Genomic DNA, 22864 nt, shown 5'->3' on the forward strand with positions numbered 1-22864 from the left:
TCAATTAAATCTAGGGTCAGATAACCCACAGAACCAAGTCACTTCATTCCACTTTCTCTACATTGTTGCCGTGCCCCAAATCCACCTTATCTGGCACAGAACAAAGCATGCTGTCGCCGAATCTTCACAGTCGCATTCAGTCCTTGTCAACGACAGCACATGTCTTCCATGTCTTCTCAGGTTTTCAACCACAACCTGTCCAAGTTTCGCTGTCCTGATATTTTTTACCACCGACTATTTGGATATGTATACCTCCATCGCTTAACAGCATGAGCCACACCATATTTTCCCAGCAACGAGGCTTTTTCAAGCAGTCTACTGGACGCTGTTCAGACAGAAGATGTAAGACCTCTTTTGGAGCATTTTGCCACGTTTTTTTTCCCGGCTGGATTTGAACATTCTTAACCTCCTTTTGTGGCCAGACCGCATTGAGCAGCCAAGTTTAAGAGAATACGAGAGAAAGAAAGCGTCTTGAATGTTTTTCATTTCTGAAAGGTTACGTATGGGTAGGCTACTAAATTAATCGATGTAAAATCAAGGAACCAGGTAGTCTTACGAAAATCATTTTACTAATTTACAATCCCTCCAAGAATACAGGTTATTTCTGCAGTTGCGTCAGAGATTATAATGAGGCGAAAAGAAATCTGTACTTGATTGATAGCAAAGTAAACCAACAGGAGACCCACCCTCCAAATCATTCAGTGCAGATTGACATAATTGCCCCGCCAATGCTAAAGAAGTAATATATTTCCAGGTACCACCTTTTACTTTGTGCTAAACCAATGGGATCATCCCGTAGGCGGGATTACGGCTATTTGTTGGAAAGGTAGCTAACAGGTTGCATTGGGAGAAAGAATTTGCCTCTCCGCCGAAAGTGGATTTACGTGCGGCCGCATTATTTATCCGTATTTCTTCGTTCCCCCCCTCAGAAACACAACACAGAAATTCGTATACTTTCAGTTTGCTGACCTAATGACCAAGGAGAACTAAAGGTAGCGCGATTAACGTCTGAGACTCCACATCACACACAGGTATTGTAACACGCCTACGATGTTTATACGTTACCCCCTTTCTTCGCTGTCACTCTTAGTTTGGCGATTCGGGCTTGTGACACCCTTGAGGTGATCAGAGATGTGTGAATCCTAAACTGACTGTTTATCGTTTTGTAGCTAATGCGGCTAGCGTCAGCGAGTGACTCTGTACTCGGACGGAGCAGGTGCAACACCTGTAGCTCCTTGTTGCTCATCAGTGTAAACGTAGCAGCTGCTGTCGATACCCGGACCGTTTGTACTACTGCAGAGCTAACAGACGTCAGTAGCTAACACACATTAATGGAAAATGCTGTCTGTTTTGAAATAAGATTTTCACATTGTGTTATTAATCAGGTTTGGCTGCTTTCTATCCGCTGTCACGCGTCCATGATGCGCATACAGGTAGTTTACAAAAATATTTTTGGGCAAACGATGATGTTGTAATAACGTCGATGTGTTTGTATCAACACTTGAGTATAGGTTTGGTTTTAGTTGGGTCTGGGTTAGAAAAGCCCATAAACGCATGAAACATTAATGGTCTCTAAGACAGACGTTGTATATGGAACCAGGCGCTTTTGTCCCTAACATATGCTGTTGGTGTGCGTACTGAGTTTCGCTTGAACCGATACTGAATGGGTGACGGTGTGACGCAATTTCGGGACGGCGAAAGATCGGGCATACCTTGCGCTGGCTTTCAGCGACCACACACACACGCCAGGAATGCGACATGCATATTCATTGCGACTTAAATCGCTTTCTCGTTTTAGTCACACTGGTGGTGCAAGCAGTTTCTAGACGCACGCTTGGTTGTTTTAAAATAACGCCAATGTTGTATCTTTTTATGAACAACCTGTTGGATCAATTTTTACTAACTCAGGAAATGGCCCGTCTTGGTTTCCAAAAACCGAAATGGAATTTTACCATGTATATTGTAACCTAAAAAAAAACCCTGAAAACTAAAAGTGCAGGCGGTGACCAAAACTCGACCTGCTTGACGCGGTTTATTGTGTTGAGATGCCGTGAAGATGAATGACATCTTAACGTGCAATGACATTCTATTGGCACACGTGGGCTATTGTTCTAACACATCTACTGAAATGCATACCTTTGACTCACCATCTATTGAAATGAATACCTGTAATGAGTAATGCTTTTTGCCGAATAGCACAGTTTGAGTGTTTATTTTGAGAGTTTATTTTAGGCAGCCAATTTCAGGATGCAAGTATAAGTTTACCACAGCGTGAGCCTTGTGAAGGAGTGTTTTGAGGATGAGGGAATTGAGGTTCCAATGTAGTAAACTGGTGTAATTAAGATGCTACCAAATACAAGTAAGATACATGTGCGGTAGTCTGGGACCCTGCTGAGAGCTCTGGGTTGCTTGAAACACCATACACACACTTATGGGAATGGCTCCATGCCTGTGACAGCATGCCATGGCAGATATGAAGTGATCTTTATAGTGAGATCTACAATATCTAAGGCTAATGATTGCTTTATGTGTGGTATCATGTATAACATGTTCGTTGATTTTTCTTATTGAGCAACTGTCGTTGAGAAACAGTTGTCTTTCAGATCAGGGATTATTTTTGACTGCACTTTCATGTGTCTAATACTGCAGTGATGGGAATGGCGCTCCTAACGCATCACAGTTTGAGCCATTCCAGGTCCTACAGTGGGTAAGTTGGTATACTGAGTGGTAATGCCTGTTGAGTACTCTGTGGCAGCGAGTACTCTCGCCTGCTTCTTGTAAAACCAGAAATGGCTCATACTGCTTTGGATTAGGACGGTTTCCATCCACATGTTAACGAACTGCTTTGATAATGCTCATCACACCAATCTCACGATGATGTGCAATAGAGGGATGAACAGAATTCTTTCAACGTGGTACACCTTTTATTTATATGGAATGGAGAGCATGGAACAGCGCAAGGTAGATCTGTGGAAGAAAAATTAACATGTAAACGGCAGTTTGTTGGGTAGGGAAAGCAGTTTGCTGCCTCAATCCCTTGGGTTCTGCTTCATCCAAACCCCTGATTGTTTAATTGGATGAAACGTTAGGTTTTAATCAGGTTAAGTAGCGGGTGATTTAGCAGTTTACAGTTTAGCGAGCCTGGAAATCCGCAGGATTGTGGGACTCCATTCACTTGTGCGTTAGGTAGAGAGGGAGGGGGGGGGGGAGAGGGGGGCTTTAGGCCATCCTGTCTAGTGGCATTCCTTTCTGGGGGGGGGACTAACAGGGAGGCTGAGATGGAGGGAGACTGGGGGGGGTACAGAAAGGGACAGAGCTCCTCTTTTCCCTGTGCTTTTCTCCCATCTCTATGGCAACCAAAGTCTGACTTTTTTTTTTTTTGTACTTAACCTCAGCAAAGATGTAGGTCACAATTTAATTTAGGAAAATTGGGGGGATGGGGGTTGGAATTGAGCTGGGAGCCCCATCCTGTTTCAGTGTGTCCAGTGAGCCTCCAGAGAGCCTAACCACTTTATTCAGGTAATTGCTACTGTGATGGAGCCAATTGAGCTGACCTCACCGGAGGTTCAGTCATTTAAAGACCATTTAATGCAGGCTGGATGCCCTACTGGGCTGCAGCCTTCCAGGTTGAGGGCTGCATGCCCCTGGAGGGAATGTCTTTAGACGGCTGATTCTGGGGACACCTCTGCAGGTACACCGTCCCAGTGAACAGGTGCCTGTTGTAATTTAACCCCACCCCCTGTAGGAGGAGGTGGGGTTAAATGAACGCTTGTTTGTATCATAGCACAGTTATAACAGCACAGCACTAGGCTGCAACACACAAGCTGCAGTGAGCAAGCCCCCCAAACTAGAAGTGAACTGGAGGCCCCCTGCGAATTGCGCCATTATAAATCACAATGCAGCGCTTGTCACTGTTCTTAGCAAGACTCCCTGGTTCACTGCAGCACAAAATGGGAAACCGATGGCCAGTTTACTGTAAGGGTACACTTGAGTGCTCATCAGTGGAGCTTATCTTCATTAGGGGTAGTGGGAAGCATTGTTGAGTAGCTGTGAATCCCAGTCAGACTCTGGTGTCTCATGCCCAGCAAAGAGAATAGCTTGGCAGAAACCCAATAATCAGAGCAGGTAAGTTATGTTAGGTATAGTACACTAACCAGTGTTAAACCAAGATGCTCATAGCAAAACTACATGTAAAGGGCATTTAGGGTTCCTTTTTTGAGAAGGTAAAACCCAGTGAAAGCATTAATAAGTCAGCCTTTTAAAGTACCTGGTGTGGGTTTCCTCAAATGACCACTGCCCTTGGTGTCATCTTCAGAGTCTTTCCAGTGTATTAACATTAAGTTAAAAATTTCATTTCAACTCCCAATTACATGTCTGGCCAATGCTGATTGTGTTATAAACTGCTGCTGATTTTAAAAAGGTAAGAAGACAGTTTACAATGGACGTTCCAAAAATTCTTACAATGTCGGTGTGTGTGCAGGCTTTTTGCTCCTTCCTCTTCTTTAAATCATCAACTAGCCCAAATGATTTGACACATTTGGTATTGTTAAAGAAAAACAGTACAACTGAACATTACATGTCCCTGATACCAGTCACTAAGTGGGCCAGATGTTGGGTGGAATAAAAACCAGCATAGACACAAGCCCTCAAACAGGCACATTTAACACCTCTGCTTTAGGCTGTAACAAAATACCCCATGACCATGAGCTAGAGTGGCTGCAGTGCATTGTGGGTAGGTGCAGGATGGCAGGAGCAGGAAGAGCAAGTCTCCAACCTATTACAACATCATCACATGAAACTCAGGTAACACCCTCATCCAGTGAAAGTTACAAAAACTTTATAAGACAATTATTGAGTGATGCAGAATAAAAGATTTATTTAATGCAAATAGGATTACACTGTTAATGATTACGAGAACCACAGCACAACAGGGAGATGCCTAGACACCTGACTGTGCCAGGATCAGCCAGTTCTCTCTCTATACAAACTTTTCCATTCTCACTCTGAGGTAGGAGTTTTTCTAGTTTGCCTTTCCATCCTCCCTGTCAGTGGGAGTTTTTCTAGTTTGTCCAGTTCTCATTTGTCCGGGTTTCTGTGGGAGGTTCTGTGTTTTTTTCACCTTGGCTGTTTGCTAGGCCACACGTAAAACAGGACCGCGGCACTGATATTCATAGAGATGTAAAGTTACATTGGCGAGAGGCCCTGGAGGCCAAAAAAATTACCTTGGCCAAACCCCAGCTTTGACACTGCACACTGTTTACATGGTAGTTCCTAAAGCCAGGGTCAGAGTGCTGTCTGTTTTACCTTGTAATCTAATCTAATTTTATCTAATCTGATCTAATCCGTTTTAACGCGTTTCCATTGTAGTTGCTGTACTGCGCACAAATGCACCTTTGCTTGTAACTACTCATTCATGTCTATTGTTGGAATGTCAGCCCAGTGCTTTGGTAAACATCCAAACAGTTTAACACACATTTTGATACAAAAGCATTAGGACAGAATGGTAGGTGCAGTAGAAAGATGAGTGGATTAGTGAAAGGGAAGCTGCATCAGTCCAGTCATGTGGGGAGAGAGGGATGTGCAGAAAGGGTCTGAGGAGGTGCTGTAAAGAGGGATAAAGAGCTGGAGAGAGCGCGCATTCTCAGCATTCTTGCTGCTGTTTTCTGCCCCACATCATGTGGTCTAATAGGATGAAGAATGCAACCCCCCCCCCGACACGCACGCGCGCGCGCACGCACACACACACACGCTCTGGCTGTTCTGAGATCAGCTGTGTACTGCAGCTGCCTCTGACACACTGACACACAGAGGGAAGGAGCCAGCAACCGAGAACACATGCTTGCTTGTTTTTGTTTTGTGTGTTTTTTTTTTTAAATCAATTTCTGCAAAGATTTAGTGCAGATTCACTGATCTGTAAATGATCTTCACGGCTCATCCCACTGTATCTACCCACTCCACACAATATAAAGATCCATGAATGTGCAGGAATGAAATAAAGTGCACTGAAGTCTCCTGACCATCATCCGATTGTGGCTCAGGAGAGTGACTGGCACACTGTAAAGCTAAAGGCACCTGGGGTGGTTCCATTTGAAAATAATATCCAGTGTTTGGTTGGAAGCAGCAAGCCCTAATGAATCATACTTGTAAGGGCCTCTGCCTTCATGTGCTTGCTATGTTAAACTTAATGAAGTTCCCTTAGATACATAAAATCTAAAACTTCAGCTAGATTGTCTTGTTAAATGGGAAATTTATTTTCAAAGGCTGCATTTTACCAGGAGCAGCTCTGAGCACTAATTAGTACTGTGATGTGAATTTCGTATAATCTGCAAGTAATGAATAAAATGGTTCAGTTGTTAAACACACTGAGGGAACTTTTTTTTTTTTTTCTCGGGAACTGTAATGGAGTATTGGAATGCATAGTGCTGAAAGTACATTTCAGTTCTTACTGGCATGGTGCCTTGACCACCAGCCCTATAAAAGGCTGAAGCTACACACCAGTAATTCATGGAAAAAAGAAAAACATTGATACATTCACTCAGTTTCTGCCTGTAGTAAGTTTTTTTTTTTTTTGACAATTTGTACATTTTATTTTATCAGTATGAAGAGTTTGTGTAGCTGAAATATTATGTATATCTGCTTGGCACAGTTTTTGTTGCAGTGTTGTAGACATTTCTTCAAAAGGCGCTGTCCTCTGATATGCTTCCATTTCTGGATTCTGTAGCATTCAGTAAGTGTAGCCGAGTTGCCATGACAGTCAAGTGTAGTCTCAAGGTTTTAAATTGAGGGAGTGTAAAGGACCGTGCACTTGATTGTGCTTGCTCCTTACTTTAGCAGCATGCTGTAGACTTAAATAATGGATTACAGCGAGAAAACGACACAATAATGCTAGTTTATTTTAGGCAAAACATGACAGCTGTTGATACAATGGGAATGGGCCCTTGCATAAATTCTCTGTCTTGCTGGCATAGCCAGGAGTTTTTCCAGTTTTGGTTGGGCATATCTGACAGTGCCATCTTATTTCTACTGTAGGCTGCAGGCACACATGCTGTACTGCTTGTGTGTTAACTTGTTTGATGGGGAAATGACCACAATGGCTTGACTGCTTTGCATCCCCGGCCGGGGTTTATGGGTTCACAATTTGCATCAAAATCCACCCCGCCGGAACTCAAGTTGTATGTAGGAACGTGGCTCATGTGCACAGTATTGAGCCTGCATTTGTATGTACGTCAGGAAGGGGATAGCAGATCAAGTTTTATAAAGATGTGACAAAGTCATCCCACCATATGCTTGGCTGGTCTTGGCTGAAAGTAGATCTGACAGCTTTTTTGAGGGAAACTGATAGGCAGATCTAGTGAATCCATTATCTATTATTGCCCTGCCAGAGAATGCATTCTAGAAGTTTTTTTGCCCCAAAGTGCTTTGAGAAAAATAGTTGGGAGAGAAAAAGTTAACCCAAGGGCAACAATTGGAGAATATCCTTTTTTCCCTCGGTTTCATTTTTTTAGTCTCATAGCTGAATTGAAAAGAGCCTTTATACATGTCGAAACCTGATGGAAGACTAGAGGAAACGTTGTGTGTAATGAAAATTGAAGGCAGATGCAGAAAAAAAACACAATTCCAGGAGTGAGAATAAAGCTGATAAACATTGTTTAAAATACACGTTGGTAGTATTAAAATGTTGCATATTTAGTTTTGCAAATCCCATGTTTTCTTGTGAAATTTTTTTTGGTGGTGTGACCGCATTTGGAGGCCACTGTTACTGTAAGTATGTGGGTCAGGTGACGAGGAGAGAGGTGAATGAGCGAGAGGGTGGAGAGTACCAGGATGAGCTGTAAACCTGGTATGATATCCTGTCCTGTACAGAACCAGGATATGCAGGGTAACCAGGATATCCAGATATTTCAGAGATGTTACAGGTTTAGTGTTGCTGTAATGGGGAGAGTGAATCAATCAAGTGACAGGGGGTAGGGGAGCAGGCTGGGTCCAAGTTAATGGTGTATGAAGGTCACAGACAAAGTTCTTGGTCATAGTCAAAGTTCAGTCATAGGTGCCTGACAGCCTGAGGTTAAATGCCAACAGAATGACATCTTTTCGAAAGGTTCCTTGCTTCCTCCTTCCAGAGTGCATAACATGTTTGTGTCTTTGGAAGAGCGAGTGAGCGTTTCCCGTATTTGTCGTTTCCCAGCTTGCCCACACAGTGTACTGCATATTGGGGGTTTCCAATCCTGTGCTATGATCAACAGTTAACTTTCTTTTTGTATTCTATGTTCCATATGTTACTTTGTGCTGATATCCTGTTTGCTTCATATCGCCTGTTCATACAGCATTTTCAGTTACAGATTCTAGACACCACTGTTACTCTGCTGTATTGCCACAACAAATATTCACACCTACATAGTGTGTGTGTGTGTGTGTGTGTGTTTGTGCCTGTGTGTGTACGCATGTGTGAGGAAGTGCCAGTGCATAGTTGAGTCTTTGCTCTGGTGGTGACCCACATATTACTGCCCCCTGGTGGGTCTCAGTGGGGGGTTCAAAAGAGTTACTGGGGTGCGAGACCCACAGAGGGATGGTTCAGAGAGGAATGGACACAGAATGAGTTGGAATTATGCACAGGGATCCACAGAAGGTGATGGAGAGATGGAAAGAGTTGATGGGCTTGATTCAGCGACACTGGTAGTTGTAGTTCGCACGAATCTGCAGTCGTCATCCTGACTCGGCAACATTGCTTGGGTTGCCTGTCATAATTACAGTTGTCTTTTCGTTTAGCTGAGAGTGAAACATACCACTGTATGAATGTATTTGTCTTTCTTTTCCTCCCTCGCTCCCTTCCAGGTTAAACGGGACCCCATCATGAGCTCCATCTCTGCAGACAGGAAGCCCCCCGTGGACTACGGCGTCCAGATCCGCTTCATCAAGGACCTGCACGACACTGGTGGGGGGTACCCAGGGGGCAAGGCCAGCGTGAACACCCCCTCCTCCAAATATGGCGTGGCTGTCCGGGTCCAGGGCATCGCGGGACAGCCCTATGTGGTCCTCAAGGAAGGAGAGAAGGGGGACTCGTATGGAGTGCAGCTGAAGAGCCAGCCCCCAAGCTCCGGCTCCGCCCCAGCCTTCAGCAGCCTGCCCAGGAAGAAAACCGAACAAGATCCCCAGAACCCATACCCTCCCTCGGGGGAGGCCAGCGGCCTGGGCCGTGCAAAATCCCAGGATTCCCTGCTGGAGAAGGAGGCTCGGCTGGACTTCGGAGGACAAATAATGAGACCCCCGGGGGATGGGCGGTCTGGGAGCTGTGGGACTTTGCACGGAGGGGCAGGGGAAGGAGAAGAGAAGAAGAAAGAGGGTCAGGGACCCACCTCCGTAGCATCTAACGGAGACAAGAAGAAGGAGGAGGTAGGACCATGCCCAGAGTCCTTCCCTGAACCTCCCCCTCCGGTCACTTGTATGGAGGAAGACCTCACCCCAGCTGTAGACACCCAGTCCCTCACTCCTATCAACAGGCTGATCAGTAAGTTTGATGGCAGTGGCACAGGAAGTGCTGCTAAGGGCCACTCCAGAGCCCGGGCCCGACTTAAGATGGAGGAACCGAAGCGCTCCACCAGCCTGGACATCCATGATGGTGTCCCAGAGGCACTATCACTGCCCTCCCCTCCCTCCCCAAACCCTTACAGCTCCCCAACTCCTTCCTCCGCTTCCTCCTGTAGCAGCCTAGGGCGGAGCTCTGGATCCGTCTCCAGAGCGATGGCCCTCCCCCTAGCCTCCACACCATCTAGTTGGTCAGCAGGGAGGGTTGTTGCCAGGGAGACTGCGCCAGTCAGCCAGGCTGAGAAGCAGGTGAGTGATCAGGTGAAGGGTGGAGTGACATCATAGCCTCCCTCCACATGAAATGCGGGTGTTGTGCATTTTATTGTGGCCTTTGACCCTATAACCTTTTTGAAGGTTACTCCTGACCTGCTGAGGGACCAGGGTCAAAATACAGAGGGAACCAGTAAGGAAGACCAAATCAAACAAGCCATTTACAACATTTTGAAGGAGGGGTAAGTTTAGCCGAGTGACACTTGGAATGAGAAAATGTCATCCCCAAATTACCCCATAGCTTTCACCTTCTCATTGGAATATCACTGGGATACAAATGTAACTAAAACCCCCATTGTCTCCCGAGCCTGACCCTAACTCTAACTGAAACCCTCTACCTCTACGTCTGCTAAATAATAGGACATGGTTACCATAAACCCCTGTGCCTCACACTTGACACATGATATTGCATTCATAGTTCAAGTTATGGAAGGGAAAAGGGTCAGTGCTGCCCTTGTTTTTAGTACAATTTTCTCAGGCCTAATTTTGCTCACCATATCACCCCTATAAAAGCACAGCTACCATATCCTTAGAATTTTTGCCCTCTTACTCTACTGCCATTTCCTTCTAACCGCCCCAGGACCAATGAAAGTGAATCGGCCACCAAACGCAAAGTCGACCTCGTTTTTGAGAAGATCCAAGGACTCGGGGTATGTACAGGATCGTTGTCATGGCTACTGTATATCATGTTTTTGAGTATTTCAAATACATTTGGATATCCCTGTGATCAACACCGAGAGGCGTTTTATATTGGAAAATGAGTCCCTTTTGGTTTTGGTGTTGTGTGTCTGTGTGTGTACAGATGTCAGGGCACATGGTGTGTCGTGGTTACCCACTAATCTCAAATGGCCCATCATGGATTACAGCGCTCTTTCTTTCTGTCTCAGTTCACTTTACTGCAGTAGATCTGCAGTCAGCACTATTTTTCCATTCAGCAACTGGACTGAAAGTAATTCCTGCCTTGACTGAATCAATTTACCTGCTCCCCCGTTAGTGTTCTCCAGGGGGTCCCTGTGAACCCGCTCTGGTTCTCATTCCAATCAAAGCTTTCCAATAAACTGTTCCCCTCAGACTCAATTAAAACCAGCTCCCGTGGGCATTAGATGTTGGCATTAAACCTCACTGAGTGCCAGGGCTGGCCTGAGGAAGTGTTGCAACTCAGGGGAGCTGTTCCAGCAACCTGCACAACCGGCTGAGCCCACAAACAGCGAGAAGGGCTTATGCTTCTGATGTGGTGCTGTGTGTGTGTGTGTGTGAGATGGAGCCAGTGGGACTCTCCAGCTGATGTATTGGAGTAATTGGTCCAGTAGAATAATTGACCCTGTACCTGGGTGACAGCCCACCTGACGTGGAAAGGTTTTTGGGCAGGTGCATCAGACTCAGTTGCTGGAGGACTGTGTATATGTTGGTTTTGTTGCAGCATCCAGCTGATACCCATGACTGACTTGGTTCATTCAGTTAATTTAGCAGATAAATTTGTACCTGTGCATTTCCAAAAATACCCTGGATTAAAATACATATTTTGGGCAGAACAAAAACCCTTTGGAATATTTGGACCAAAATAGTATTGTGCAAATAAAAAAAATTAAGAGCATACGTTGGAGCAAAACCCAGTATACATATGGTTCTCCAGGCCAGGACCCTCCAAGAGGGTTTTTTGGTTAATGAAAAACAGTTGGTATGAGGTTGTCCTTGGAGAATTTAATGGTGTGTGCTGTGCTGTTCTATTGAGTAGTGAAATTTTACCACAGGGTGGCGCTCTGGCATGCGGGGCGTTCTGTCATGTTCTTGTCATGCATCAGCTGTTGGGCTGTAGTAACCATCATGTTAGATGACTGGATGGCCCTCTGGTGATTCTGATTTTGCTGTGATCTGAACCTTTCGGGAAAGGCCAGTGTTTGATTCCCTGATCAGACCTCATGGTTTTGGTGCCGCAACTTCAGTTAATTGCAGATCACTGCCTGTGGGTTGGCTAAGGCTGCTGCAGAAGTTTAAAGGTGGAGCTCAGAAGGGTTTCTGAGTACAACTCAGAAGGGGCTGTTAGCCCCTGCAGGTGTCTGTGCAAGGAAATGATTAGTTCCCTAAGTGAGGAACCTGGGTCTTTTTAGCTTTATAATCAATAATGTCTCTGGTTAGATGTTCTGCTGCATAGTTGCAAGGGCCAGGTTTGGACCACTGTAGTTACCACTACTCCACAGATTTGTCCTGTAAGAGCACCAGAGATCCGTTATACAGCAGTGTTGGCTGTAGCTGTGCAGTCATGTGACCAACATGTTGCCATGTTCCCCAGACCACCAACCAGACCATGAAGGCAGAGCTGGAGGAGTGCCTGGATGAGAACCTGCGCCTCCAGGAGCAGCTGGACCGGAAGAACGAAGAGCTACACCAGGCCCACACCGAGTAAGAGATGGGCAGGGAGGAGGGCCGGTGTAAGGGCCTTTATCTAGAGGGACATATGGGACATTAGAAAATCCCAGGCAAAGCGTAGGGCTCAATGGTAAAACCGCAATGATGTGAATAAGTGAATGAATTAATGAATTAATAAATTAAGGATGTGGCACATACCTCATCTACGGTCAGTTGCAGGTAAAAATCTGCAAATGTCAGGTAAACACGTGCAGTGCAGCTAGCAACATGCAGCTTTTACAAGGCAGCATGGAGCTGCCATCCTCAAAAAAAATCCCTGAGTGTCGCTATAAAATCGTAATGAGTTTAATTCACATAAACATGCCTGAAAATCTGCAGCACACAGCATGGGCATGTACGAGCGCAAAGTAAAAATATATCAAAAAAAATATATCAATTATATACATCCAAATTTAAGATTATTCCCTGTAATGCCTTCACCTAAGAAGTGCAGTGAAACCAATGATCAGTCACGCTCTCTTGAGGGGAAAATCTGAATCCCAGCGTCCCCCCTGCAGGCTGACGCAGCTCCGGATGGACAGGGAGGTGGCCGAGTCGCGGGGGCGAATGCTGGAGGACCAGCTGGCTGAGCAGCAGGAGGAGCTGCGGAGGGTAGCAGAGGACAAACCGCAGCCAGACGCTCTGCAGACGGTACGCACCCCTCTCTCTCTCTCACTCTCTCGCTCTCTCTCTATCATACTAGCTTTTTTTTTGGTTTCCCTCTCTCACGAGGTCAGTGTTTGTCTCCTGCCACAGCCAGATTGGGCCAGTGTGAATGCAGGGGAAATGACACATTCCAAAGCTGAATGACTGTGTCCCTCCAAGATGTTTTGAGTAATCCGCATTCAGAAGGACCTTTTTACTTGACTGCCACATGAAAACAGAACTATTCATTTCAAACATCTGTTTCGTGGTGTGCTATGTACAACATCTGACATGGTCAAAATGATTCTTTGAATTGTTAAACAAATGTTTTTTTTTTCCAGTGCAATATTGGATGTGGATGTTATGCCCTGTACAGTATTCCGGTATTGCTATCAACAGAAGGGAAATGAAAACTCTCATCAGCATTCAGTGTATCCCCTCTCAGCTCGGGCCTTTGTTTCATTTAGAAACCTGATTAACAAAATTCTTTCCTTTCTTTTCCCTCCCATGTTTGTGCCCTGGTGTCCCTGGTTTCTCCCTCTTCCTCATTCCTTCCTTTATATTCCTTTCTTTCACTCTCCTTGTGCCCCCTGCTCTGCCTCTGAATTCCTCTCTACTGCTCTTTCCTGTGCACCCTCCCTCCCCCAACACACAAATACACACAAATACACACAAATACACACAAATACACACACCACACACCACACACCACACCACACCACACCACACACCACACCACACACCCCACACCCCACACCCCACACCACCCTTCCTTCCTTCCTTCCTTCCTTCCTTCCTTCCTTCCTTCCTTCCTTCCTTCCTTCCTTCCTTCCTTCCTTCCTTCCTTCCTTCCTTCCTTCCTTCCTTCCTTCCTTCCTTCCTTCCTTCCTTCCTTCCTTCCTTCAGGACCTGATGGCGGCGCAAGCAGAGCTGTCCGAGGCAGCCATGCTGCACCAACGGCTGGAGGAGACGCTGAGGCAGCGCGAGAGGGAGCTGACTGCCCTGAAGGGGGCGCTGAAGGACGAGGTGGCCTCCCATGACCAAGAGATAGAAGCCCTGAGAGAGCAGTACGGCCAGGACATGGAGAGGCTTAGGACCACCATGGAGCAGGTCTCACAGGTAATACACACACACACACGCTTGGAATATGCAAGCATACATCTACGCACAGACGTCCGATGAAGGAAAGCCTGAAACGGGTCGGTCTTGTACACAAACGCACATGCACACAGACACACACTCAAAGAAGGCCGATCCTGCCAGTTTCAGGAGCTGCCTGCTGTGTTTACATGCACTGCAGTGTCTGTGTATCCGATGCAAATGGTGTGCAAAGCACCCAGATCTCAGGAGCACGACTGACCCTCCCAGCCTGGTGTCCTTCCCTGTCAGTCTCAGCAGGGCATCGAGGCGGAGCGTCAGCGGGTGAACGCCACCATGCTGTCCCTGCAGAAGGAGCTGGAGGACTGCAGAGAGGACAACGGCCACTGGAGAGAGCAGCTGGACTCCACCAGAGAGGAGCTGAGCAGCACCAAACAGGAGTGAGTTTCTCCTTTCAGAGTGCGCTCGCACGCTAATGGGAGTGAGCTGTCCTCTTTCACTCTGATCACACACCCAAGTGACGTCTACTCCTGAAGCGTGTTCACATACGAAACTGATATAGTTCTCCTCTCAGACCAAGTTCACATATAAACAGGAGTCCGTTCTCCTTTTAGAGAGTGGGGGGGGGGGGGGGGGGGGGGGGGGTCAGTAGAATACATAAATAGAACATACTTTTATTCATGATGTTTTGAAGCTTGAGTTTATTTGCATTTATTTGTTTTATTCATTTACCTGTATGTGTTGACAGATTTTTTAGGGAACAGAAATAATGCTGTGTCTCATGTCGGCCTGGCATGAGGTACCTCCTCCTGTTACGACTTTATTGGTGGACAGGCACTAGTCATTGCACATTTACTGACTTGGCTCCTTTTTATGTCCAGTTCTCGCTCGACCAGGGGCTGGTCACGCAGGACCTCACGAGTGTAAGGGGTCCATACGCCACACGTAGTGCTTAGCTCCAGTTAGAGTTTAGTCAAGTAGTTGGCCATTACTGTGACGTATCAGATTTTTCTGACATTACTCAATCAGTCACCCTCCAATACCTTTCTAATCCAATTACACTTCATTAGTAATTTATATTGAATATTCAATTATTGCACCATCCTGCAAGTTTTGATTTATATCAGATCTACTGAGATATGTGTTGTATGTGTGTGCCTAGTTATTGTGATTGATATTAACAGCTGACCATTACTGATGAGTCTGTACACATACATGGGTCCCACTCTGACAATGAAGAGAAACGGTTCCTTAATGAACTTTTGGACATTAAGTGTAACCCATCAAGTGTGTATAATATAGCTGTGTGTCTGTGTGAGTGAGAGAGTGTAGAATGTATGCCACATGTACTATTTAAGTGTTCTGTTGCAAATGCCTGTTTTGCACTGTGTTGTGCATAGCTGTGTAAGCATATTGAGTAACAGTTACTTGGTTATTTACATTTAGTTATTGTGTTTGTGCAGGCTGCTGCAGGCTCGTCTGGAGAAGGAGGAGTTTGAGGAGGAGTTGAAGGACCTCCAGGAGAGACTGAACGCCATGAAGGAGCAGATTCCTGACCCTAGCCATACTCAAACACTCACTAAGGTACGCACACATCTTCACACTCTCCTAACACACACAGAAATGCATTTGAACACTTCATAAAAATCCCCAATAAACCATACTTGCTACAGAAAGGTGTAGATGGCATCTGATATCTAATACTTGATGTCTGATGTCCTGTGTTCCCATTTGCCCTCTAGTTGCTGAGATGAAGCAATGTCTTGGATGCTTTTTGGCTTTTTTTGTGAGGCAGACTTGCCAAATATTCTCTCACACACACACACGCACACACATCAAACTTACAGATGCAAATATGGTTCAGTAATTGTTCATTTATTGTAATCATTTCCCTTATCTGTGTTTTTCTTCTAATTGCTCTGACTCTGTTACTCTAACCTCTCACTCTAAATGAAGTTGTGGATAATTCCCAGTTTAGTGTGAATAGGGTTTTCGGCAGTGCGTAATTCTATGAATCCACTTCGCTCGGAATCACGGTGTATGTGAATGTTTACAGGACCTCAATCAGTGCCGGGACAGCCTCAAGATGGCCCGTTCGGACCTGGAGCAGCTAAAGGTGGAGCTGGACAAGAAGGCAGCAGAGCTCAGCTCCCTGAAAAAAGCCAATCAGGAGCGGGAGGTGGAGCTGAAGCAAGAAATTGACAAACACAGGGACCAATCGCAGAGAGATAAAGAGGAACTCGCAAAGGCATTGGAAAAGGCAAAACAGGTTGAGTGTCTGACTAAAATGATTCGCATTGTCTGAAAGTATTTAGTGTACAAGACAATGAGTGAATAATGTACTTTGTTCTCTGTGCTTCTGTCCTCTTTCCTCCGACTGCCTCTCACCCCTTCTGCCTTCCTCTTTTCCCCTCACTCTTATACTATCGTCTCTGCCTGTTTCTCAACTGCTGTTTGTACCCTCCCCTCCCTTGCCTCTGCCCTTTCATCCCCACCCATACCTGTTACCTCCACCCCTCTCCCTATCCCTCCTGCATTACTCACCTCCTCCAACCGCAGGCCCCGTCCCAGGAGCAGCGGGAGGCGGGGTGGGAGGTGGAGCGTCTGCGGGACCGGCTGGCGGGAGCCCAGAGGGAGCTGCAGGCCCAGAAGACGGAGCATCAGGAGCTGCAGGAGACTAACACACGCCTCCGGGACAAGATCGTGCGGCTGGAGGTAACACTCAGACACTGTAGGGTAGCGCAGTGTAGTCTGCGATTTGGAGTGCGGGACAGGAGGTCCAGCCTTCTACTCCTCTGGTGCTGGTCCACTGTTAATTAACAAAAGACTGCTGGATGGCGCTCCTGTAAGAACATATGCTGCTCAATAATGGCGCAAGTCAAGTGCTTTCTACTGTTCAGGCATGCTCGGATTACTGTTCACCCAGCTTGGGCTTAATGTATAATCGCTCCTTATGTTACACACAGGCCTTTTCAGTAATCATTACCCTTGCTCCTAGGGCAGTAGCCACATTTGTACCTCTTGAGGGTGAGTCACAGGAGTTAGGGCCAGCAATCTCTTATTGCATTGATTTCAACTTGCGACAGTTATGTACAGCACACCTATGTTATGTTGTAAACATTCCAGTTGTGTATGTGGAAATGTTAGTGTACTGTTCTGGAAGCATAATTTCACAGGGCAAAAGGCTATCTGTATAGAATTTGTGAGGCGAGAGTGAACCCAGCCTTCATGAGTGGGTAGATGCATATGGACCAGACCCCACTGAGGCCGTCTCTCTCGTCCCCAGACGCGCCTGCAGTCCAGCACGTCGCAGAGCTCGGAGGCGGAGCTCGCTCTGGAGGAGGAGAACCGGGGCCTGCGGGTCCAGCTGGAGGAGTCCCGGCGCGGGGCGGTGCGGCTGGGACAGGAGCGGGAGGAGCTGGCCCGGCGCCTGGAGGAGCGCGACCGTGAGAAGGAGGGGCTGCGCAGGGGCAAGGTCGAGCTGGAGGAGCAGAAGAGACTGCTGGACCGGGCGCTGGAGAAGCTCAGCAAGGAGGTGCGGCCGTGCATGCATGTGTAACATAGCGCATCTTTCCACATTGTTCTGTTCACATGCCTGTTTTAATGTTTATATACACCAGAGGGCGCTATGCGTCAACAGGCTACAGAAACCCTATTGCCGTTTACTGATTTGCTCCCAAAAAGGATGAAAATAGAAAGTGTGTGTAGCTGGAAGTGAATAAATGCTTAATCCCTTTCTTTCCCCTTCTTTTCCCCCATATTTGTGCAACTCCTTCCCCTCTCCCCCATTTGCTTTCTCCTCTCTTGTCCCCTCTCTCCCCCGTCCCATCTCTCCTCTCGTTCCCCGCTCTCCTCTCGTTCCCCGCTCTCCCCCGTTCGCTCCCCCTCTCAGATGGAGCAGCTGAGCTCGGAGGCACGGCAGTCGGTGCAGTCCCTGCAGACGCAGCTTGAGGAGTACCGCGAGCGCTCCAGGAGGGAGCTGCAGGACGCTCAGCGGCAGGGCAAGGAGCGCCTGGCCGAGCTGCAGCGAGCGCAGGGCACCGCAAGGAGCGTGCAGGAGGAGGTGAGGGAGAGAGGGGGGCAGCTCTGTGTCTTTATGTGCTAATTTTGGTGCTGTTTGGAAGCAGTTTCATTTAAGATGGTACCTCACCATTTTGTCATGAGTTACTATCTGTGTCATTCTGTTCATGTTGTGTTCCTAGACTCCTACACTGAATGTGTTCCTAGCATATTTTCATGAGATACTTTTACTCTCATACCTGGAGGGTTACCTGACTGAGGATGAAAGTGCCTCTGTAAGCGTGCGTTCCTGCGTAATCCTCCCTCAGGTGTCGCGCCTGAAGAAGGAGCTGCTGCTGTGCAGCGAGCAGAGAGACAGCGCCCAGCTGGAGAAGGAGCTGCTGTCCAACCGCCTCAAACACACCGAGGAGGAGCTGGACAGCGAGAGGGGAACCCACTCTGACCGCAGCAGGGAGATCAGGGCCCTGGAGGTGAGGCCGAGGGCGGGGGGCGGGGCTTAAAGGCTGTGTTTAAGTGGAGTGAGAGGGGTGTGAGACTGTGGAGAGAGAGGTGGAGAGGGAGGTAAGGACGCAGGGAGAGGGGAAGAGAAGCGAGGGTTAAAAGGTCAAACGTATCTGTTTTACAGGATCAGGTAAAGCAGCTGGAGATCGACCTGGATGAAGAGAAGACCAACGCTGAGCTGCTGACTGACCGTATCACACGCAGTCGAGAGCAGGTACAGAATGGCATAGGAGAGGATCTCTGTACTGTCCACAGACTACCCGCTTTTTCTCTCTGCCCTTCTCCGTCTCCTACAGCTACGGAATAGTAAAAAATTTGCATATGTACAATTACCTCTCTGTGCTGGTTTCTCCCACAGATTGATCAGCTGCGCTCAGAGCTGATGCAGGAGCGGTCGTCCAGGCAGGATGTGGAGCTGGATAAGGGCGTCTTGGAGAGACAGGTACAGGACCTCGGGACATACCTGCAGCTCTGCAGGGAGTCCAGTGTCACCGTGTTCTCTCTCTCCCCTCTTCCCATTCTCTCTCACTTGCTCGCTCTCACTCACCCCCTTCTTAACTCTTCATAATTTTGGTTTATGAATGTTTTTCCCCTCCCATTCAATGGCTGTCTCCCTCTTTTTGTCATCAAATATAAATAGGATTTACTTGTGCAACAATCATACAGCCAAGTTGTGAAAGCAATAGAAATGTCAAATAGATGGAGCAACAGTAAAAACACAGTATGGAAATAAAGCTGGAAAATGGGAGGTGATTAAATGAAAACTGAATTTATTACCTGGTCTTTATTTTATCAACATAAAGACCCTTACTTCTGTCGCTGTCCGTATCAGTTGAAGGATCTGAGGTCCCGTCTGGCGGAGAAGGAGGGTCAGTCGCGGCCCTCGACTGGAGTGTCCCACCTGGAGAACAGAGTGCAAGAGTTGGAGGACAGACTGTACAGCGAGGAGAGGTACTGACTCTCACACACAGCTGCTGATACTGTCCTAGACATGCTCTGTGTGAGTGTGAGTGTGAGTGTGAGTGTGAGTGTGAGTGTGAGTGTGAGTGTGAGTGTGAGTGTGAGTGTGAGTGTGAGTGTGAGTGTCAGAGAGACTCTCTCTCTCTCCGTCTCTCTCAGGGAGAGGAACAATATGCAGCACTCAGTGCTGTGTGTGTGTTTCAGGGAGAAGAGCAGTTTGCAGGCCGCTCAGCGGCGGCTGGAGAGGAAGCTAAAGGAGCTGAACATCACACTAGAAGAGGAGAGACAGAGACACTCTGAACAGAAGGACCAGGTACCCCCACACACCCTATAACACACACATCCGCCTAAGAGACATTAACTGTACTGCACACCAACACAAATCTGTCAGAGCTGTACAGCACCAGAACAGAGAAGCCCGCTGTCCCCCTGTGCCTGACGTCCCTGCTGTACGGTGCCGCTGTGTGTCCGCAGCTGTCCCTGCGTGTGAAGGCGCTGAAGCGGCAGGTGGACGAGGGCGAGGGCGAGGTGGAGCGTCTGGAGGGCCTGCGCAGGAAGGCGCTCAGAGAGGTGGAGGAGCAGCTGGAGCAGAAGGAGGCTATGCAGACCCGCGTCGCCGCCCTGGAGGCCGAGCTCAAGTCAGTGCCCCCGTATCTGTATCTCTCTCTCTCTCTCCCCTCATCTCTCCATACCTCTGTCTCTACCTGTCCCTATCCCTCTCTCTCTCTCTCTCTCTATACCACTCCCTTTCCCTCATCCAGCTCACTGCTCCTCAGTCTTAAATTGTCTTCTCTCTCTACCTCTTTTTCATTTTTTCCACACTCTCTATATATCATTCCCCTATTGTCTCCTTTTATCTCTTTACTTGTTTGTTTCTCCCACCTTCCTCTCTCTCCTCTCTTCCTCCATCTACCCTCATTTCCCTTTGTCTGTGTAGGCCTGTCAGCACTGGGCCACTACTGCGCATGTATCTGCCTCTGACATACACCCCTGACCTGCCCTGTTTCACTCTGGTCTGTCTGCCTTCTATAAATGCCTTTCTCTCCACTTCTCATATTGTGCCATTTTCAACACTGTCAATATAAAACAGCATTAATCAGAGCAACTCAAACAATGACATTAAAGGAGTAATGGTAAATGCCATTGTTAATTAAAAACTGTAGGGCGTTCTCCCGTGTGTTGCAAGAGATGATCAAAAAAATGCTGTGCATTGTATAGCACAGTACTACAAGACACCAGCAGGGGGAGCCTTCAGCACTGAGCCCATAATTGCAGCTCTGTATCATACTTGTATTCTTTGTATTCCATTGACAGACAGAATATATGAGTTCAAGCTCACAGCTCTGGTTGTGTGTGGGGTTTCCCTGCAAACACTGCAGTTGTTTGTTAGACTAAAGACTGAAATGTTTCAAAGTCATTAATGTGTTGAAAATACATGGTGTATGTAGATGTATGAAACATGACGTTGGAGGTTTACGTGCTGCATGCATTGATATGCATTACTCTGACATTGCCCTCCTGTTGTGTCCCAGGCGGAGGCTGCAGCAGGCGCGTCGTCCAACCCTGAGCTCGGGGGATGAGGACGGACTGGACGACGTGTCCAGCATCGCCTCCATGCTGTCAGAGCGCCACCTACAGACCAGCACCTGCTAGATCGAGCCGGGGGGGGAGGGGAATGTCGACCAGCTCAAAGAGTGTGAAGGTATAGGGTTAATTCTGTGCCTCTTGGCCTGTACTCATGTGGATGGACTCATGGATGCTCTGAACCAGGGACAGTGACAGGAACACACTATTGGCAGGGGTGAACAACCAGCTGCTGGAGGGGTGTGTTGGCACATGGGGTAGGTCAGCACGGTGGTGCACTGTGGTACAATGCGAAGACAATCACAGAAGCCATCGGGTATCGCCATGCATCAACACTGCACTGAACAGCACGGTCATTAACATCCTGAATGGTCAACACTGTTTTATCTTAGAGGTATCAACAGGGGAGATAATGCAGGCATAAAATTAGACATGTTCACTGTTACTCAAATTTCTTTCACACTGGTTTCATTCTCAGTTACACACTTCTGAGTTCTTTATTTCTGTCTGTCTCTCACAAACACGCACACACAAACTGTTACGTTACTGTTGTATGAATGTGAAACAAAAAGCAACTGTCACTCATTTTGAAACTGCAGTCGCCTGTCGTAAACACTACATAGTTACAATCGACCTTTAAACAGCCTTTGATAGCCTTTATTGCATTCAGCTCTGGGTATTGAATATGTTTTAAGTTAGTTTTGGTTTAGTTTCTGATTAATATTGTTATTGATGTTCCTGTTTTTACACTTGTAAATGGATGTTTGTAAATCTTTTCACAAAAACGTGAGTTTAACACTATTGTGCCTTTAACTGTGCTACCTGGGCCCAAATGGCACAAACAAATAATTTTCTACTGACACAAACGTCTCCCTTGTGCACTGTGTTAAGGCACATTATGATTTAAAAACTGCTTCTGTTTTCTGTCTACCTGTTTCTTCCTCTTTACCTTTCCCCCATACTGTTGGTATGTGGTTCACCCTTTAATAAAGATATTCATGAAGGATTACACCCTCATGTACAGAGAATTTCCAGTGTATGAAACCATTATAACCAAATGATTTTCTATGTGATAGCTGACATCAATTACCACAGTTTTTAGCAAATGTGGTTTCACTTTATGAAGGCCTTGTGAAGCTGTTATGTGCAATATACAGTGTTTTTAGTTTTTCTCTCTCGTTTGCTTGTAACTCCCAGTATTCTTGGCATCTTGTACTCGCTGTAACCAAATTTTTTGCTTACCTTCCTCTTTCTTTCTCTCACTCGTCTCTTCCCTTCCATCTCCTGATTGTTCTCCTGAAGGCTCCTTAAACTCCTCTAACTTCATCTGTTTTTTCTACTTCTCTGTTTCACACCTCTACTTTTTTTGCAATTCCCTATGGAAGATAAATGTGAATTGTTTTGCCTTACCTCTAATAATTAATAAACAGAATGATTATAATTTTAATGTTAACAAGTTGTTTTGAAAATAATTGTATTACTAATTACTTTCTGGTTCTTAAATCCAGTATGTTAAATGTCGTGTTACAGCCTGAAAACTCAATTTACTGCATATGATTTTTATGAACTGTTACAACCTTTTGTTCAAGATTATTCCAGCTACATTAGCATATATACATACATGTGATATTAAGAGAAAATAATATACATTCATTACTGTACTTGCTGGAGAATGTTACAAATATTTTTATGTGTACATGTTGGCGGATGGTATGAAGTTGGTGTTCCACATATGCTGGAGAATGTTGTATAACTATTCAAAAACAAATGTACTTTTTTACTGCTTTACTGTGTTTAT

The 22864-nt window shown here is 46.5% G+C and overlaps 1 protein-coding gene across 1 annotated transcript; it reads left to right on the plus strand.

Moving 5' to 3' along the window:
• Positions 1-832: 832 nt before the first annotated feature.
• Positions 833-22415, plus strand: LOC118769029 (cingulin-like). Its single transcript, XM_036516035.1, has 20 exons — positions 833-1031; positions 8833-9831; positions 9937-10034; positions 10433-10502; positions 12143-12252; positions 12777-12909; positions 13810-14022; positions 14293-14441; positions 15465-15585; positions 16058-16270; positions 16561-16716; positions 17288-17536; positions 17894-18064; positions 18330-18491; positions 18647-18736; positions 18881-18964; positions 19355-19473; positions 19687-19795; positions 19957-20120; positions 21015-22415. The coding sequence occupies exons 2-20, from the start codon at positions 8851-8853 to the stop codon at positions 21133-21135; spliced, it is 3513 nt and encodes a 1170-aa protein (XP_036371928.1). The 5' UTR covers positions 833-1031; positions 8833-8850; the 3' UTR covers positions 21136-22415.
• Positions 22416-22864: the final 449 nt, after the last annotated feature.

The sequence above is a fragment of the Megalops cyprinoides genome, chromosome 21 (assembly GCF_013368585.1).
Source record: "Megalops cyprinoides isolate fMegCyp1 chromosome 21, fMegCyp1.pri, whole genome shotgun sequence".
NCBI lineage: Eukaryota > Metazoa > Chordata > Actinopteri > Elopiformes > Megalopidae > Megalops > Megalops cyprinoides.